The following is a 13,971-nucleotide window of genomic DNA, read 5'->3' on the forward strand; positions in this document are numbered from 1 at the left end:
TTCAGTGGCCTCCTTTTCCCCTTAATTTTCGTAGTGGTTAAGTAAGTTGCCCATGGTACTATCTCAGAGGAGATTTGAACCAGTTCTGGCTGAAAAGCACATGCTTTTTTCCCCCTCCTATAGCAGGCTGATAAGCCATTGTCTGTTTAGATAATCCTGTTTACAGCAATGTCTGAAGACAGGCACCCTTACCTTGAGTTAGTTAGTGAGTCCAAATCTTGAGTCAAGATAAGATATGAACTCAAACCATTTCCAGAAATGTTGAAATAAGTGCAGACAAAATGTTTGATCTTGTGTAGGGGCTGTCAGCTCCAAAGCTCCTGGGAATTCTGGCCACCAGTCTTTGTAACCTTCAGAGAGGAGACCCGTGGGCTACCCTCCTGGACTCTCCTGAACCCGGTTCACCGTCCCTCTTTCCCCTTTGAACGTCTCCTCTCTTGAGACTGGCCTTTCATAGTAATCCTGTGTTAATTTCTCTTATGCACACATCCTTTTTTCTCCACTGCTAACTTGTTTGGGGGCCTGCGTGTGTTTCATCTTAAATGTAGTCCTCTTGGGTGTTGTTGAGAAGCAGCTCCAGAATGAAGTGTTCCAAGCCGAGATGGAGCGCAAACTGGCCCAGCTGCTCAGCGAAGTTTCCACCAGAAGGCGGATGTGGAGAAGGGCCACCATCGCCGCTGGGAACAGCATGGTGCAGGTAGGCCAAAGGGGAAGGATGGTGGAGAGAGAGAACCATCGCAAAACAGGCCATATTTTCACACAAATGGAAAATGCCGGGGGAATGTTTTGATAAATTGATTGCTATCTTGGGCAGCAACTGAACAGGGTAACATTTCAGTTCAACTTGAGCCTGGACAGATATTTCCTTAGTATGTGGTCGGTACAGGAAAACCACAGCAGGAGAATCTGTAGGTGGGTTACCATACCATTGGATGACCTGAATTTTTCAAAGAATGGTTTTTTAATTACCAAAAATGTCATCAGTTTTATGGAATGTTAAGTATCATTGATAGCATTGTAGAGATAAATCTCTCAGCTGGAAGAGACCCTGAGAGATCGGAAAGGGGAAAATGTTCTGCCCTCTCTTCTGCTACTTCCTCCTCCCCACCTCCCGCCAACCCTACTTGCCTCATGTTACCCTGAGTGTCTTTGCTGTGTACACTAGCAGGAACGTTACAAATGACAGATTCATTTGAATTGAAAAGCGACCCAGTTAACAAGTTTATTACTGTACAGCATGGGGAACTATATTCAATATGTTGTAGTAACCTACAATGAAAAAGAATATGAAAACGAATATATGTATGTATATGTATAACTGAACTATTATGCTGAACACCAGAAATTGACACAACATTGTAAACTGACTATACTTCAATAAAAAAAAGAAAAGAAAGAAAAGTGACCCATTTAAAAATGCACATACTCGGGGGCAGGGTATAGCTCAGTGGTAGAGCACGTGCTTAGCATGCCTGAGGTCCTGGGTTCAATTCCCAGTACCTCCATCCAATAAATAAATGAATAAATAAACCTAATTACTCCTCCCCCACACACCCCCAAAAATGTACATACTCATAGAGAGTTGGAAGTTGGGGCTGTAATTTATTCCCATCTCAATGTGAATTATGTTGCTTTGGATTTTTTTTCTTTACCAAATGCTGACTTTACCAAATGTAGAGCTAGGAAAATGGGATGTTTAGAGCTATGGCATTTTGGAGACAGGAAGCCAGGGTGGAACCCTGATGTGCGGGGGCTGGGAGGTTGGTGGCTTAGAGGCAGAAGAGAGAAAGATGTGAAGCTGACATCGGGTAGGGGGAGCTGGGCATTTTGCCTAGAGCTGGCACCATCGTCCCTCAGATCTTTTACCAGATTTTCCCTGTAAGCTTTGCTCTTTATTTTCCCTCCCAGAAAGGTGGTTGTTAGGTTTCCAAAAGAGTTCCTTTGCCAGATGCAGTAGAATATAGAGAAATTTCAAAACTCACTTTAAAAAAATTGAGAGTAATATTAAATAACTATAAAACCAAGAATAAAAATTAAAATGAGTTATAAAAAGCCCAGACTTATTCAGTGGCCCTGGCTTCATAGAGCTCCATGTCTCACTGGATGTTAATTCATGCACATAAAACAGTTACAGATCACCACGAGGCTACGTAATGAGGGGCTAGGTTAGTTGTTCAAGTTCCCTCAGATAAGAATGCAGGATTTGTGGCCATTAACCAAGCCATCCCAGGCTAATGGTGACGTCTGATGGATTGCTTAGAAACCGTGCCTACATCTCTTCCTCTTGCGAGTGACCAAACCTGAAGGCGGAGACAAGAACTTATGTACAACAGTACAGATTCTTCATCAAAACAGTGCATGAAAGTATTAAAGCAACCCAAATGTCCAGCAATTGGAGAATGGGTGAATAAATGGTAGTGAAACCTTTTATCTATCTATCTATCTATCTATCTATCTATCTATCTATCTATCTATCTATCTGTTTTATTAGGTAGAATGGTTACAATTTGACTGCACATATACAATGTATTGCATGTAAATACATATACACAATGTACTGCACATATTTTTAAAATTTACATATGTGTACTGTTCATTGTTTCTAAGAATGTTTAGAGCTTTAGCTTTTTAAACTTACATAGTTATCAAAGGAATAAAGCCAACCACAAAACAAGAATTAATTCAAAAAGATATACCCCACTATTAACAGCAACATTATTTATAACTGCCAAGATATGGAAGCATCCCAAGTGCACATCGATAGATGAATGAATGGAGAAGATGCAGCATATGTATGGAATGGAATACAGCTCACCCAAAAGAAAGAAGGATATTTTGCCATTTGCAGCCCTTCATGTAGTGAAACCTTTATATGTTGAAATGTCCCATTATCTTTTTTCTTTTTATTTTAAGTTAGGAAGGGATATAGGAAAAAGCCCAAGTGAAGAGAGACTGCAAAAGAATGTATGCAGTGCAATCCAAATATTAATATGAAACTCTTAAAAAAATAACAGGAGGAAATATGCCAGAATGTTTACAGTGATTCTCTTTGGTTGGTTGAATTTCAGATGATTTTCATTTTATTCTTTATATTTATTTTCTATGCTCTTCAAAATTTCTCCAGTGAGCATATAATTTGTATAGTGAATGTGTGATTTTCATCAGAAAATAATTTTAAAAATGAAATTGAAAAATTGTCCCAAATGATGATTCTGTCATACTATGGTTTTGTGGATTCCAGAATACGAATCTGAAAAGACGTCATCTAGAAAGGATGCTGGGATTAGATTTTCCTGACTGCTACTTTCAGGTTGGACAAGCTTGTAGAATCTTTAATTGAGGTGGATATCATTGCATATTTGGGTTTATGGTTTCTACAAGAAGAAGCGTTTCTAAAATTTATCAGAACTTTTCAGTGGAATAAATAAGCAGACAGGTAGACGCACAGATGGGCGTGATCTACACGCTGCTCAGTAGCCCTCTCATAGTTTTCCACTCTAAAAGCTAATAAAAATTAACCCTTACAGCACAGTCTCAGGGAGGGAAGTAGGTGTTTAGGGAGCAAAAGTGGTCAAGGAACTGGCCTAGAAACAGCAAGTAAAAGGCTGGGCAGGTGAGCCTTTCTCAGGGTGGAGAGGTTGTAAAGAACAGGTTCTCCAGGGACGGGAGTTTGGACCTGTGCTGTTAAGGCTCTTTATACACGAACTGGAAGAAAGCTTTCACAGTGAAATCATGAAATAGTTGATTTGCCAAAAGCTTCCAGTGGTGAAGGAGGAGGCCAGCAGCCGTGTCCGAAGCACAGGGCACTATTACAGTTCTGCACATGTGGCTAGTAAAGTAGCAGCTGCATTTTGCCAATGGCAAATGTAGAGACCAGACATTCAAATTACGTGTGTAAAATAGAGGGCTTGGAGTTACCGTTGATGATTCTCTCAGGACATCAGTTCACCTTTTACTGGAGTCTAAAGGGGCAGTAAAGTTGTTGCATATTACTAAAAGAAACAGCATCAAAATAGAAAGGTGTATTTATGCAAAACAGTGATAATCAAGTATACTGGATTCTGAAGTACTAATGTAAAAGGGCTGCCCTGTTTACACCAGAGAGGTAGAAATTCTGGGACAAATCAAAGTACTGTTTGGCCCAGCAGATTATGAATTGATGAGACTTCTTTCCCAGCTTGATTGAGATATAATTGACAAAGAACATTGTGTAAATTTAAAGTGTACAGTGTGATAATTTGATATGTGTATATATTGTGAAATGATTACCACAGTAGGATTAGTTAACACATCCACTGCTCACATGGTTACCTTTTAGTATGTGTGTGTGTATGTGTTGAGAACTTTTTTTTTGGTCATGTAGAACTTGAGCTTTTTTTTTTAATAATTTTTTTTTATTAAGTTATAGTCAAGTTTACAATGTGTCAGTTTCTGATGTACAGCACAATTCTTCAGTCATACATGAATATACATATACTCATTTTCGTGTTCTTTTTCACTGTGAGCTATTATAAGATATTGAATGTATTTCCCTGTGCTATACAGTATAAACTTGTTTAGCTATTTTATATGCACCAGTCAATATCTGCAAATCTCAAACTCCCAGTTTATCCCTTCCCACCTCCCTCCTCCGTTTGAACTTTTAAGATCTACTCTCTTAGCAACTTTCAGGTATGCAATACAGTGTTGTTAACTATAGTTACCATGCTGTACATTAGGTCCCCAGAACTTATTCCTCTTATGACTAGAAGTTTATACCCTTTGACCACCATCACCCATTTACCTTAACCTCCATCCCTGGCAATCACCAGTCTACTCTCTCTATGAGTTTGGCTTTTTCAGATTCCACATATGAGTGAGATCATGCAATATTTGTCTTTCTCTGTCGTACTTATTTCACTTAACATAATGCCCTCAAGGTTCATCCCATGTTGTTGCAAATGGCAGGATTTTCTCCATTTTTATGGGCAAATAATATTCCTTTGTGTGTATAGATATGTGTGTGTATGTATCATGTATCATATCACATTTTCTTTATCCATTTGTCCCTAGATGGACCCATATGTGGCTTCCATGTCCTGCCTGTGATAAATAATGCTGCAGTGAACATGGGGTGCAGTTACCTTTTCAAGACAGTTGTTTCATTTCCTTTGGATATATGCCCAGAAGTAGGATTGCTGGATCATATGGTAGTTCTAGTTTTAATTTTTTGAGGAACCTCCATACTATTTCCATAGGGACTGCACCAATTTACATTCCCACCAACAGTGCAGGAGGGCTCCCTTTTCTCCACATCCTCTCCAGCACTTATCTTTTATCTTTTTGATAATAGCCATTCTAACAAGTGTGAAGTGATATCTCACTGTGGTTTTGATTTGCATTTCCCTGATAATTAGTGCTGTTGAGCACCTTTTCACATACCTGTTGGCCATTTGTGTATCTTCTTTGGAAAAATGTCTATTCAGATCCTCTGCCCATTTGTTAATCAGATTTTTTTTTTTTTTTTTTTTTTTTTTTGCTGTTGAGTTGTATGAGTTCCTTATATATTTCGGATATTAACCCCTTATCAAATATATGATTTGGGGGTATCTCTCTACTTGCTAGATGGGATGCTGCCCGATTCATGAGTTGTTGAATAAAGCCAATTAATTTCAAATTAAAAAAAATCAGATATGTGATTACAAGTGTTTTCTCCCATTCCACAGGTTGCCTCTTCATTTTGTTGATTGTTTCTTTTACTGGGCAGAATCTTTTTAATTTGATGTTGTTCCACTTGTTGCTTGTGCTTTGAGTGCCTTATCCAAAAAATCATTGCCAAGACCAATGTCAAGGAGTCTTTGCCCTATGTTTTCTTGTTGGAGTTTTATAGTTTCAGATGTTTCCATTTGGAGTTAATTTTTATGAATGGTGTAAGATGGGGTCCCGTTTCATTCTTCCGGATGTGAATATCCGGTTTTCCCAACACCGTTTATTGAAGAGACTGTCTTTTCCTCAATGAGTATTCTTGGCTCCTTTGTCTGCAGAGTATTTTGTAGTTCCATATGAATTTTAGGATTGGTTTTTTTTTTTATTTCCATAAAAAAAGGCCATTGGAATTTTAATAGAGATTGCCTTGAATCTAGAGATAGCTTTGGAGAGTATGGATATTTTGACAGTATTAATGCTTTTGATTCCATAAACTTGGGATATCTTTGCATTTATTTGTGTCTTCTTCAATTTACTTTTATTAATATCATATAGTTTTCAGTGTACAGCTCTTTACTTCCTTGGGTAAATTTATTCTTAAATATTTTATTGTTTTTGATGCTGTTGTGAATGGGGTTGTTTACATCTTTTTCAGGTATTTTGTTGTTGGTGTAGAGAAACACAGCTGATTTCTGTATGTTGATTTTGTAACCTGCAACTTTACTGAATTCATTTATTAGCTCTAGTAGTTTTTCAGTGGAATCTTAGGGTTTTCTATGTGTAAGATCATGTCATCTGCAAACAGAGGCAGTTTTACTCCTTCCTTTTCAATTCAGATGCCTTGTTTTTCTTTTTCTTTCTCTTGCCTGACTGCTCTGTCTAGGACTTCTAGGCTGTGTTGAATAGCAATAGTTAGAGTGGGCACCCTTGTCTTATTCCTGATCTTAAAGGAAAAACTTTCAGCCTTTTACCATTGAGTACAGTGTTAGCTGTGGGTTTGTCATATATAGCCTTTTTCTATGCAGAGGTATGTTCCCTCTGTACGCAACTTGTTGAGAGTTTTTATCATGATTGGATGTTGAATTTTGTCAGATGCTTTTTTTTGTATCTATTGAGATTATCATATGACCTTTATCTTTCATTTATTAATGGGATGTACCATATTTATTGATTTGCATACACTGATGAACCCCACTTAATCATGGTGCATGATCCTTATAATGTGCTGTTGAATTTAGTTTGCTAATATTTTGTTGAGAATTTTTACGTTTGTATTCCTTAGAGATATTGACCTGTAGTTTTCTGTTCTTGCAGTGTCTTTGTCCGGCTTTGGTATTAGGGTAACACTGGTCTCATAAAAATTGGGAGTGTTCCCTCCTCTTCAGTTTTTGGAAAATTTTGAGAAGAATTGGCATTAATTCTGGTTGAAATGTTGGGTAGAATTCATCAGTGAAACCATCTGGTCCTGGGCTTTGCTGGAAAGTTTGTGATTACTGCATCAATTCCTTTACTCATTATTAGTCTGTTCAAATTTTATATTTTTTCATGATCCAGTCTTGGTAGGTTATATGTTTCTAGGAATTTATCCATTTCTTCTAGTTCATCCAATTTGATGGCATATAAATGTTCATGATAGTCTGTTTTGATCCTCTTTATTTCTGTGATATCTGATTAATATCTTCTCTTTCATTTATAATTTTTATTTGAGTCTTCTCTTTCTTCTTTAGTCCAGCTAAAAATTTGTCAATTTTGTTCATCTTTTCAAAGAACCAGCTCTTCCATGTATCTGTGAATTTTCTGACTTTCTTCCTATTATTGATTCTAGTTTCATACCATTGTGGTCAAAAAAGATACTTGATAAAAATTCTATCTTCTTGAATTTATTGAGGCTTGCTTTGTGACCTAGCAAATTATCTGTCCTAGAAAATGTTCTGTATGTGCTTGAGAAGAATGTGTGTTCTGCTGCCGCTGGATGGAATGTTCTGTGCGGGTTTGTTAGGTCCATTTGGCCTACAGTGTTATTCAGATCTGCCGTTTCTTTATTGATTCCTGTTTGGGTGATCTATCTCTTGCTGAGAGTGGGCTATTAAAGAATTTAGGAAATATATTATCCCAAGAGCAGTGGCTCTCAACTGGGAGTGCTTGTGCCCTCCAGGGTACATTTGGCAATGTCCGGAGGCATGTCTGATTGTCACAGCTGGTGAGGAAGGGCATGGCTGTTGCTGCTGGTCTCTAGGGAGTAGAGGGTAGAGATGCTGCTGAACATCCTGCTATACTTGGGATAACCCCCCACATCAAAGAATTATCTGGACCAAAGATGGCAATAGTGCCAAGGTTGAGAAACCCTGCCCTTGAAGAGCAGGGAGAAAGTGTTAATAGATTCCAGAGGGGATTGGCTAGAGCCATTACTAATTTGAGAGTGCCAGGGAGGTACCTAACACGTTTGACGTTGGGAGGATAGCAGCGCCCTCCCATGACCTGCTGGAGCTGGTTGCTAGCAGTTCTAGACTGTAGAAGTGGCAGTCCTGTGTTCCGTGTATCCTCCTTGCCCCTTTGTCTGAGAAGACTTTGAGCGAGACGAAGCACGCTGGTTATTCTGCACAGAGGAACTTTCACTTCACATATTTTTCCTTCCCGTCAAGAAAGTGCTGTGGGGATTCTGGGATCCGGAATGGGGTAACGACCTTATTAGAAGGACCAGAATAAATCCTGAGCAGCGCAGGCAAGGCTGAGCGCCCTGCGCAAGGACATCCGGAGACGTGGGCTTCCGCAAGCTAGCGGTTTCTGTTACCTTTTAGGTGGTAAATGTGTCGAGGCTCGAGGGAGATGACGATCCCGTGCAGCTCATTTACTTCGTGGAGGACCAAGACGGAGAAAGGCTCAGTGCAGTCAAGTCTTCAGATCTGATTAACAAGATAGATGTCCAGAGAGCGGCCATCATCCTGGGTTACCGGATTCAGGGCGCCATCGCCCAGCGTAAGTGCGTCCGGCTCGGCCCCGCGCAGGCGTCTGAGCTGTGCTGCCGTGTAGAGAGCCTGTCTTTTTCTGACAGTGAGCTCTGAGTTTTCAAGCATTCTTATGTGTGTCTGGTTGATTTGTCTTAAATCCTTATTATTAAGTGGCACTTATATAAGGTGTCAGTTGTTAAAATGAACTTGCCAAGACCTTCTTTATTTCAATTGCTTGTTGTTGTAGCCTTCACTGCTGTCTTTCTACCGTTTTATATTCATAGTGTTACAGTGAATTAGAGTAGTTTCAGTTAACTCTAATATTTTTTCCCCAGCTCCTGTACTATTTCTCTTTTAAGAATTTTGTCTTAGGCAGAACGTGTTTTCCCTGTATTTATTCCAGAACTCTTCCATGTCATGTTTTGAACGTGGGTGGGGAGAGTGAGTCAGGCAGGAAGCTGAGAGGGACCCTCTGCATTTGTTGGCTTCCTTCTGGGTCTTTTAACACAAAGAGGTCCTTGATCCGTACCCTTTTCAGTCCTGTGTCTCTTCTACCCTGTCCTCACACCACTCACAATTTAGAAAGAGTTACTTTGATATTTCTGTATTATTGTTGGAGGAGTCTAGACTCCTGCCCCCGGCAACAGCTGCGCTCAGTGCCTTTTTTTTTTAATCCAACTTGCAGATTTTGGGTATTTAAAACTAAGAAAAGGCAAGGAATGGAAGAGTGTGTTTCTCTAAGTACACCTTTATGAATCGGACTTCTCTTTTAGTGTGGATGTTTTTCCTTTATGATCCTGGGAGCAATTCTTGTAAGAGCTCAGTGAATCTTGCTCCCAACTGGAAAGGGATAAATAAATGTTTAGAAGGAATTCAGCATCAGAGGCTATAGGAAAAGTCCCAAAGAGCACATCTAGGCCACGAAGGCAGTTTTTAAAAACGATACCTTTAAAATTATCCTCACGAGTGGAATGTTCTTTGTCATATGTGTACTTGCCCCGAAGCTAACAAGGATGAAGACCCATGGGCACACTTACTCTGTTTTATACGTGATGATAGGAGAGTTTAAACAAATAACCATTGGTGGTTTGTGTTTGTGTATTTGAAATAGAATTGTATATTCGTGTGTCCTGTTTCAAAGCAGTGAGAACAAAGTACTGAAGCACTGACTTACATTTCTTCATACATGACATTTCTGATTGTTGGAGAGGTGCCCCGCTCCAGCTAAGCAGTTCACTTCTTAAAAAAGATTAATTGCAATAGGCTATGGGCACCTTTCAAGGCCACTTCCATCTGCTCGTGCTCCTCTGTTCCTCAGTTTTGTGCTAAAAACCACAGGGGACACAATCCTGGGATTGGGAGCCCCAGCCAACACCAGGGCCAGGCCCAGAGCAGCTGTGGTCCTGATGTCAGGCCCTCATTTTCATGAGTGTGTGCCTCTCACAGGGTTTTACCAGGTTAGAACTAAAAAGAGTATCCAGTTCTCCCAGCCCCTCAGTTTGATTCTGTCACTCCTTTATTGTCCGTCAGCTGCTTTCATGCAAAATGAACTACATATATCAACTATGTTCAGACCAAATTTAAAAATACAAATTTTTAACTTTTTGTAATGTGTCCTGCATAGTCCCTGCTCTGTAATTTGTGCTTCTTTCTTAGGGTGTGTGCTTTAGAGGGCTTGCTCCCCTCTCTGGTCGCTCTCTGAGAGGCCTAACCCCAAATTTAAACCAGCACCAAGAATCTCTTTTATTGTTACATCTTTGAGGAGAAACATTCTGACCCCGGAGCCTGTTTTCACCATGATAGGAAGTGAAAAGAACGGAAACCTTAGTCCCTGCCCAGGAAGACCGGGGTGTATTTGAAAACACAAGACTTACAGTCATGACCACATTAATGAGCAAAGTAGTATAGTTGATCCAGGTGAGACTTTCATGTCATAAAATGCATTTTAAAGGAATAGTGAGGTACGGGTTTCAAGATAGTGACAAGCCAGAACAAAAGAGCTCAGATGAGAGGAATCTAGGGTTGTCGTGGAGGGGTCATCCTGAAGTGGCCGGAATGGATGAGAAAGCTGGGCAGAGAAAGGGGAGCATTTTGGTTTTCAGAGCCTGGTGATTGGAAGCTGAGCTTTAAGAGGACTGGGAGCAGTTGAGCTTTTAAGAAGAGCTGAATCCTGGGGAAGGATGAGTACAGAATGAAGAGGAGTAGGAAGCCCAGTGCTGGGAGGCAGGGCAAGGGAAAGGAACTGGTGAAGATTAAGAAGGACCGAATGATGGAAGCATGATTGTCCAAGGCCATGAGCGATGGGGCCAGGGTGGGGGTGGGGATGGGGATTGACAGATTCAAAATAAGTAAGTTGACTTAATGTAACTTTAAAATTGACAATGGGTACTGTAAGTAATGCAGTTTCCATTAAAAGCTGTGTTTTAAGGGTTTAGGGAGAGACACAGGTGAGGAAATGAAGGTGGTGCTCATAGACTGCTCACTGGGACTTCTAATTTTTGGTATGGAAGCGTTCCTGCAGTGAGAATTTAGAGAGGCATCTGGTAAAATAAACTGCAAGTCATGAGACCTGGAATAAACCTCATTTTGCTATTGAATTAACCACGTTCCTTGAGGCACCACTCACATGCTGCATTGTCCATGTAACATGGCGTGTGGTGTTTGTTGACTGCAGCCCATTTCCTATCATCAGGAGATCACAGCTCCTCGCCATTTGTCCTGAGCTGGAATGACAGGGCTTCCAGGGTTACACTCACTGTCCAGAAGGGCTGCCAGTGAGGAGTGCAGAGGAGTCACTGAAAGACCTTTCTTGCTTGTCTGCAGCCGTGGACAGGGTGAAGAGGCCGTCCCCCGAGTCCCAGAGCAGCAACCTCTGGGTCATCGTGGGCGTGGTCATCCCTGTGCTGGTGGTGGTGGTGATCGTCATCATCCTCTACTGGAAGCTCTGCCGCACAGACAAACTGGACTTTCAGCCCGACACCGTGGCCAACATTCAGCAGCGTCAGAAGGTGAGACCCTCCCAGTGTTCACATCAGCATCCTGGGGGCTGGGGCAGGGTGAGTTCAGGCTCCTGAGCCTGAAGGACAGGGGAGAGCTAGAAAGGAAATCATCCTGTGTTAGTGGTGGTGTCCCTTTGTCTCCAGGTTCGCTTACTGAAACCCAGCTCTTCTGTAATATTAAATGCATGCCAAGAAAATGAAGCCGTGTGAAGGCTTAACAATGCTATGAGCGACTGAGTTCCACTGTGATTTTATTTTTGAGATGCTCAGTTAGAGGGTCACATCCATTCTGTATATAAATTCTGATCTATTTTAACCCTGAATATTTTCAGAGAACAGGAGGCAAAGGTTTTCTTTGATCTATGTGTATCTGTTTCCTTACACACCACTCTGCTGGACGGCTCCTTTTTTTCCTTCCACCATATTGCAAGCCTGTTTATCCACTTTGATCAAGACCACTTAATCATTAAAAAAATGATAATACATGCCTTAAATGTTTTAACTTAATATATATAAGTGAGTCTTTTTTAAAAATTTTTTTGAGGGAGGTAATTAGGTTTATTTATATATTTATTTACTTAATGGAGGTCCTGGGGATTGAACCCAGGACCTTGTGCATGCTAAGCATGCGCTCTACCAATTGAGCTATACTCTCTCCTCTATATAAGTATTTGCCAATCTTTCTAAAAAAATTCTTGAGAGTGTCTGTCTACTGAAAGGAATTCTGTGTGGTCTTTCTTATAAGAAACATCAGTTGTAGTTTCCAGTCTTGAGAGAAGAGCAAAGCAACCTGAGTGCAAAATTTTCTAGCCTTTTTCAGTATCCCCCGACCCCACCATCCTCTGCGATCTTTAGTTAATTCACCTACACCTAACTTGACAGCAGTCTTTGGTCTTTTTTAGCAGCTCCTTTTCCATGTCTTTCCAAAGTATTCAATTTAGTGTTTACAGTAACAGCAATTCTCTTCCCACACTGATGTTCCAACTGTTTCTGCAATATTTAATTGTCACCTACAAGTTTCAGAGCAAAGACGTAGCCTCTTGGTCAGCATCTGGCTGCCCTGGTGGAGTGAGAACGTGCCAAGTAGAGAAAAGTGCTTGTGTGGCGCGGATGCTGAGCGCAGCACGCAGCTCAGCCACGCCAAGGGCGTTGGGAAGTGCTCCTCACCGAGGAGATTTATTAACATGTACCCGCTCGGGGTCTCCCAAATTTCGAGGACTCCCTCAGCTCTACAAGTTTGACAAGAAAAAGCGAGCAAGAGGCAGAAGAAATAGAAGATCGTGCCCCATTGACCTTTTAACTTTACTGATTTTCTGGGTATAAAACAATTCTGCACATTACAAGCCAAGAGACCCGCGGAATGAAAAAATAAGTCTTCTTTTAAAATGTACTTTATTTTTGTAAAAGCAAATGAAGAGTATTCTTTTTCTTATGAATTAACTAAGAAATGCAAACTCTTGATTATATTGCAAGCTGATGGTTATCCAGTATTTTGGAAGCAGTTTATACGTTAAGATTATGTTCGTTACCTGTCTTCATTTATTATTTACATAGTCTGCTTAGGTTGTTTTGTCGTTAGGCTGGTGAATAGCATGGAAAAAACCTGGAAAAAAGTCCGTGATATACTAAATGATTCATGGTGTGAATTTCATCGTAATGAGATCGACAGTGTTTTTGTCCTGGTGAAAGAGTATTGCTACAGAGAGATTTAACCAGCAGAGACAGTTATGTATCTAGGTCTTCTATGTTCCGTGCTTCCTAACATAAAGACCCCTGTGCAGGCCTTTCCATTATCTGTTACTTCAAAAACGATCAGAGGACAGCATCCGTCAAGTTCACCACAGGCTGTTCAAGCTTTCAGCTTCTCCCACTTTTACTTCCAAAATACTCTCTCGTCCCAGGTGTTGCTGTACATCAGATAGACAGTTTCCAGCAGAACTTCCAGCCTGTGGAGTTGCTCTTTTTCTGCAAGTGCTGTGTACATTTGTGCATTCACTTTTACAGCATCTTTGCGGGAAAGGTCTTCTGCGTGAAGGATTCCCTGAGAGAACAGGTGTCTTCTGACACCGTGAGGAGGGTTAGCACAGGGTCTTTGTTTGGCTGGCACAGGAACCTACAGTGTAGATCTTATCGTGTTTTTATAATAGGAAAATGGTGCTGTCTATATAGTTTAAAAATAAATATCTGTACTTTCATAAGCAATTCTTCTAAGATTGTCTGGCAATAGCAAAAGGCCTCTGGCCTCTTCCTTAGGGCACTTTGAAAAGATACTGTCTTCCCCTGTGACTGCAAGAGCTCCTTTCCTTCTTGTGTGGCTGTTTCTTCTCTGGCCATTCTGC

At 40.6% G+C, this 13,971-nt stretch overlaps 1 protein-coding gene across 4 annotated transcripts in view; it reads left to right on the forward strand.

Moving 5' to 3' along the window:
- Window positions 1-13,971, forward strand: part of KIAA1549 (KIAA1549 ortholog) — a 145,221-nt gene that overhangs the window by 86,956 nt on the left and 44,294 nt on the right. For all 4 annotated transcript variants that reach the window (XM_074366953.1, XM_074366951.1, XM_074366952.1 and 1 more), the window contains 3 exons: window positions 549-697; window positions 8,484-8,661; window positions 11,457-11,641. In XM_074366953.1, coding sequence (XP_074223054.1) covers window positions 549-697; window positions 8,484-8,661; window positions 11,457-11,641 — 512 coding nt within the window. The remainder of the gene's footprint in view (window positions 1-548; window positions 698-8,483; window positions 8,662-11,456; window positions 11,642-13,971) is intronic.

This window comes from Camelus bactrianus, chromosome 7 (assembly GCF_048773025.1).
Source record: "Camelus bactrianus isolate YW-2024 breed Bactrian camel chromosome 7, ASM4877302v1, whole genome shotgun sequence".
Classification (NCBI taxonomy): domain Eukaryota; kingdom Metazoa; phylum Chordata; class Mammalia; order Artiodactyla; family Camelidae; genus Camelus; species Camelus bactrianus.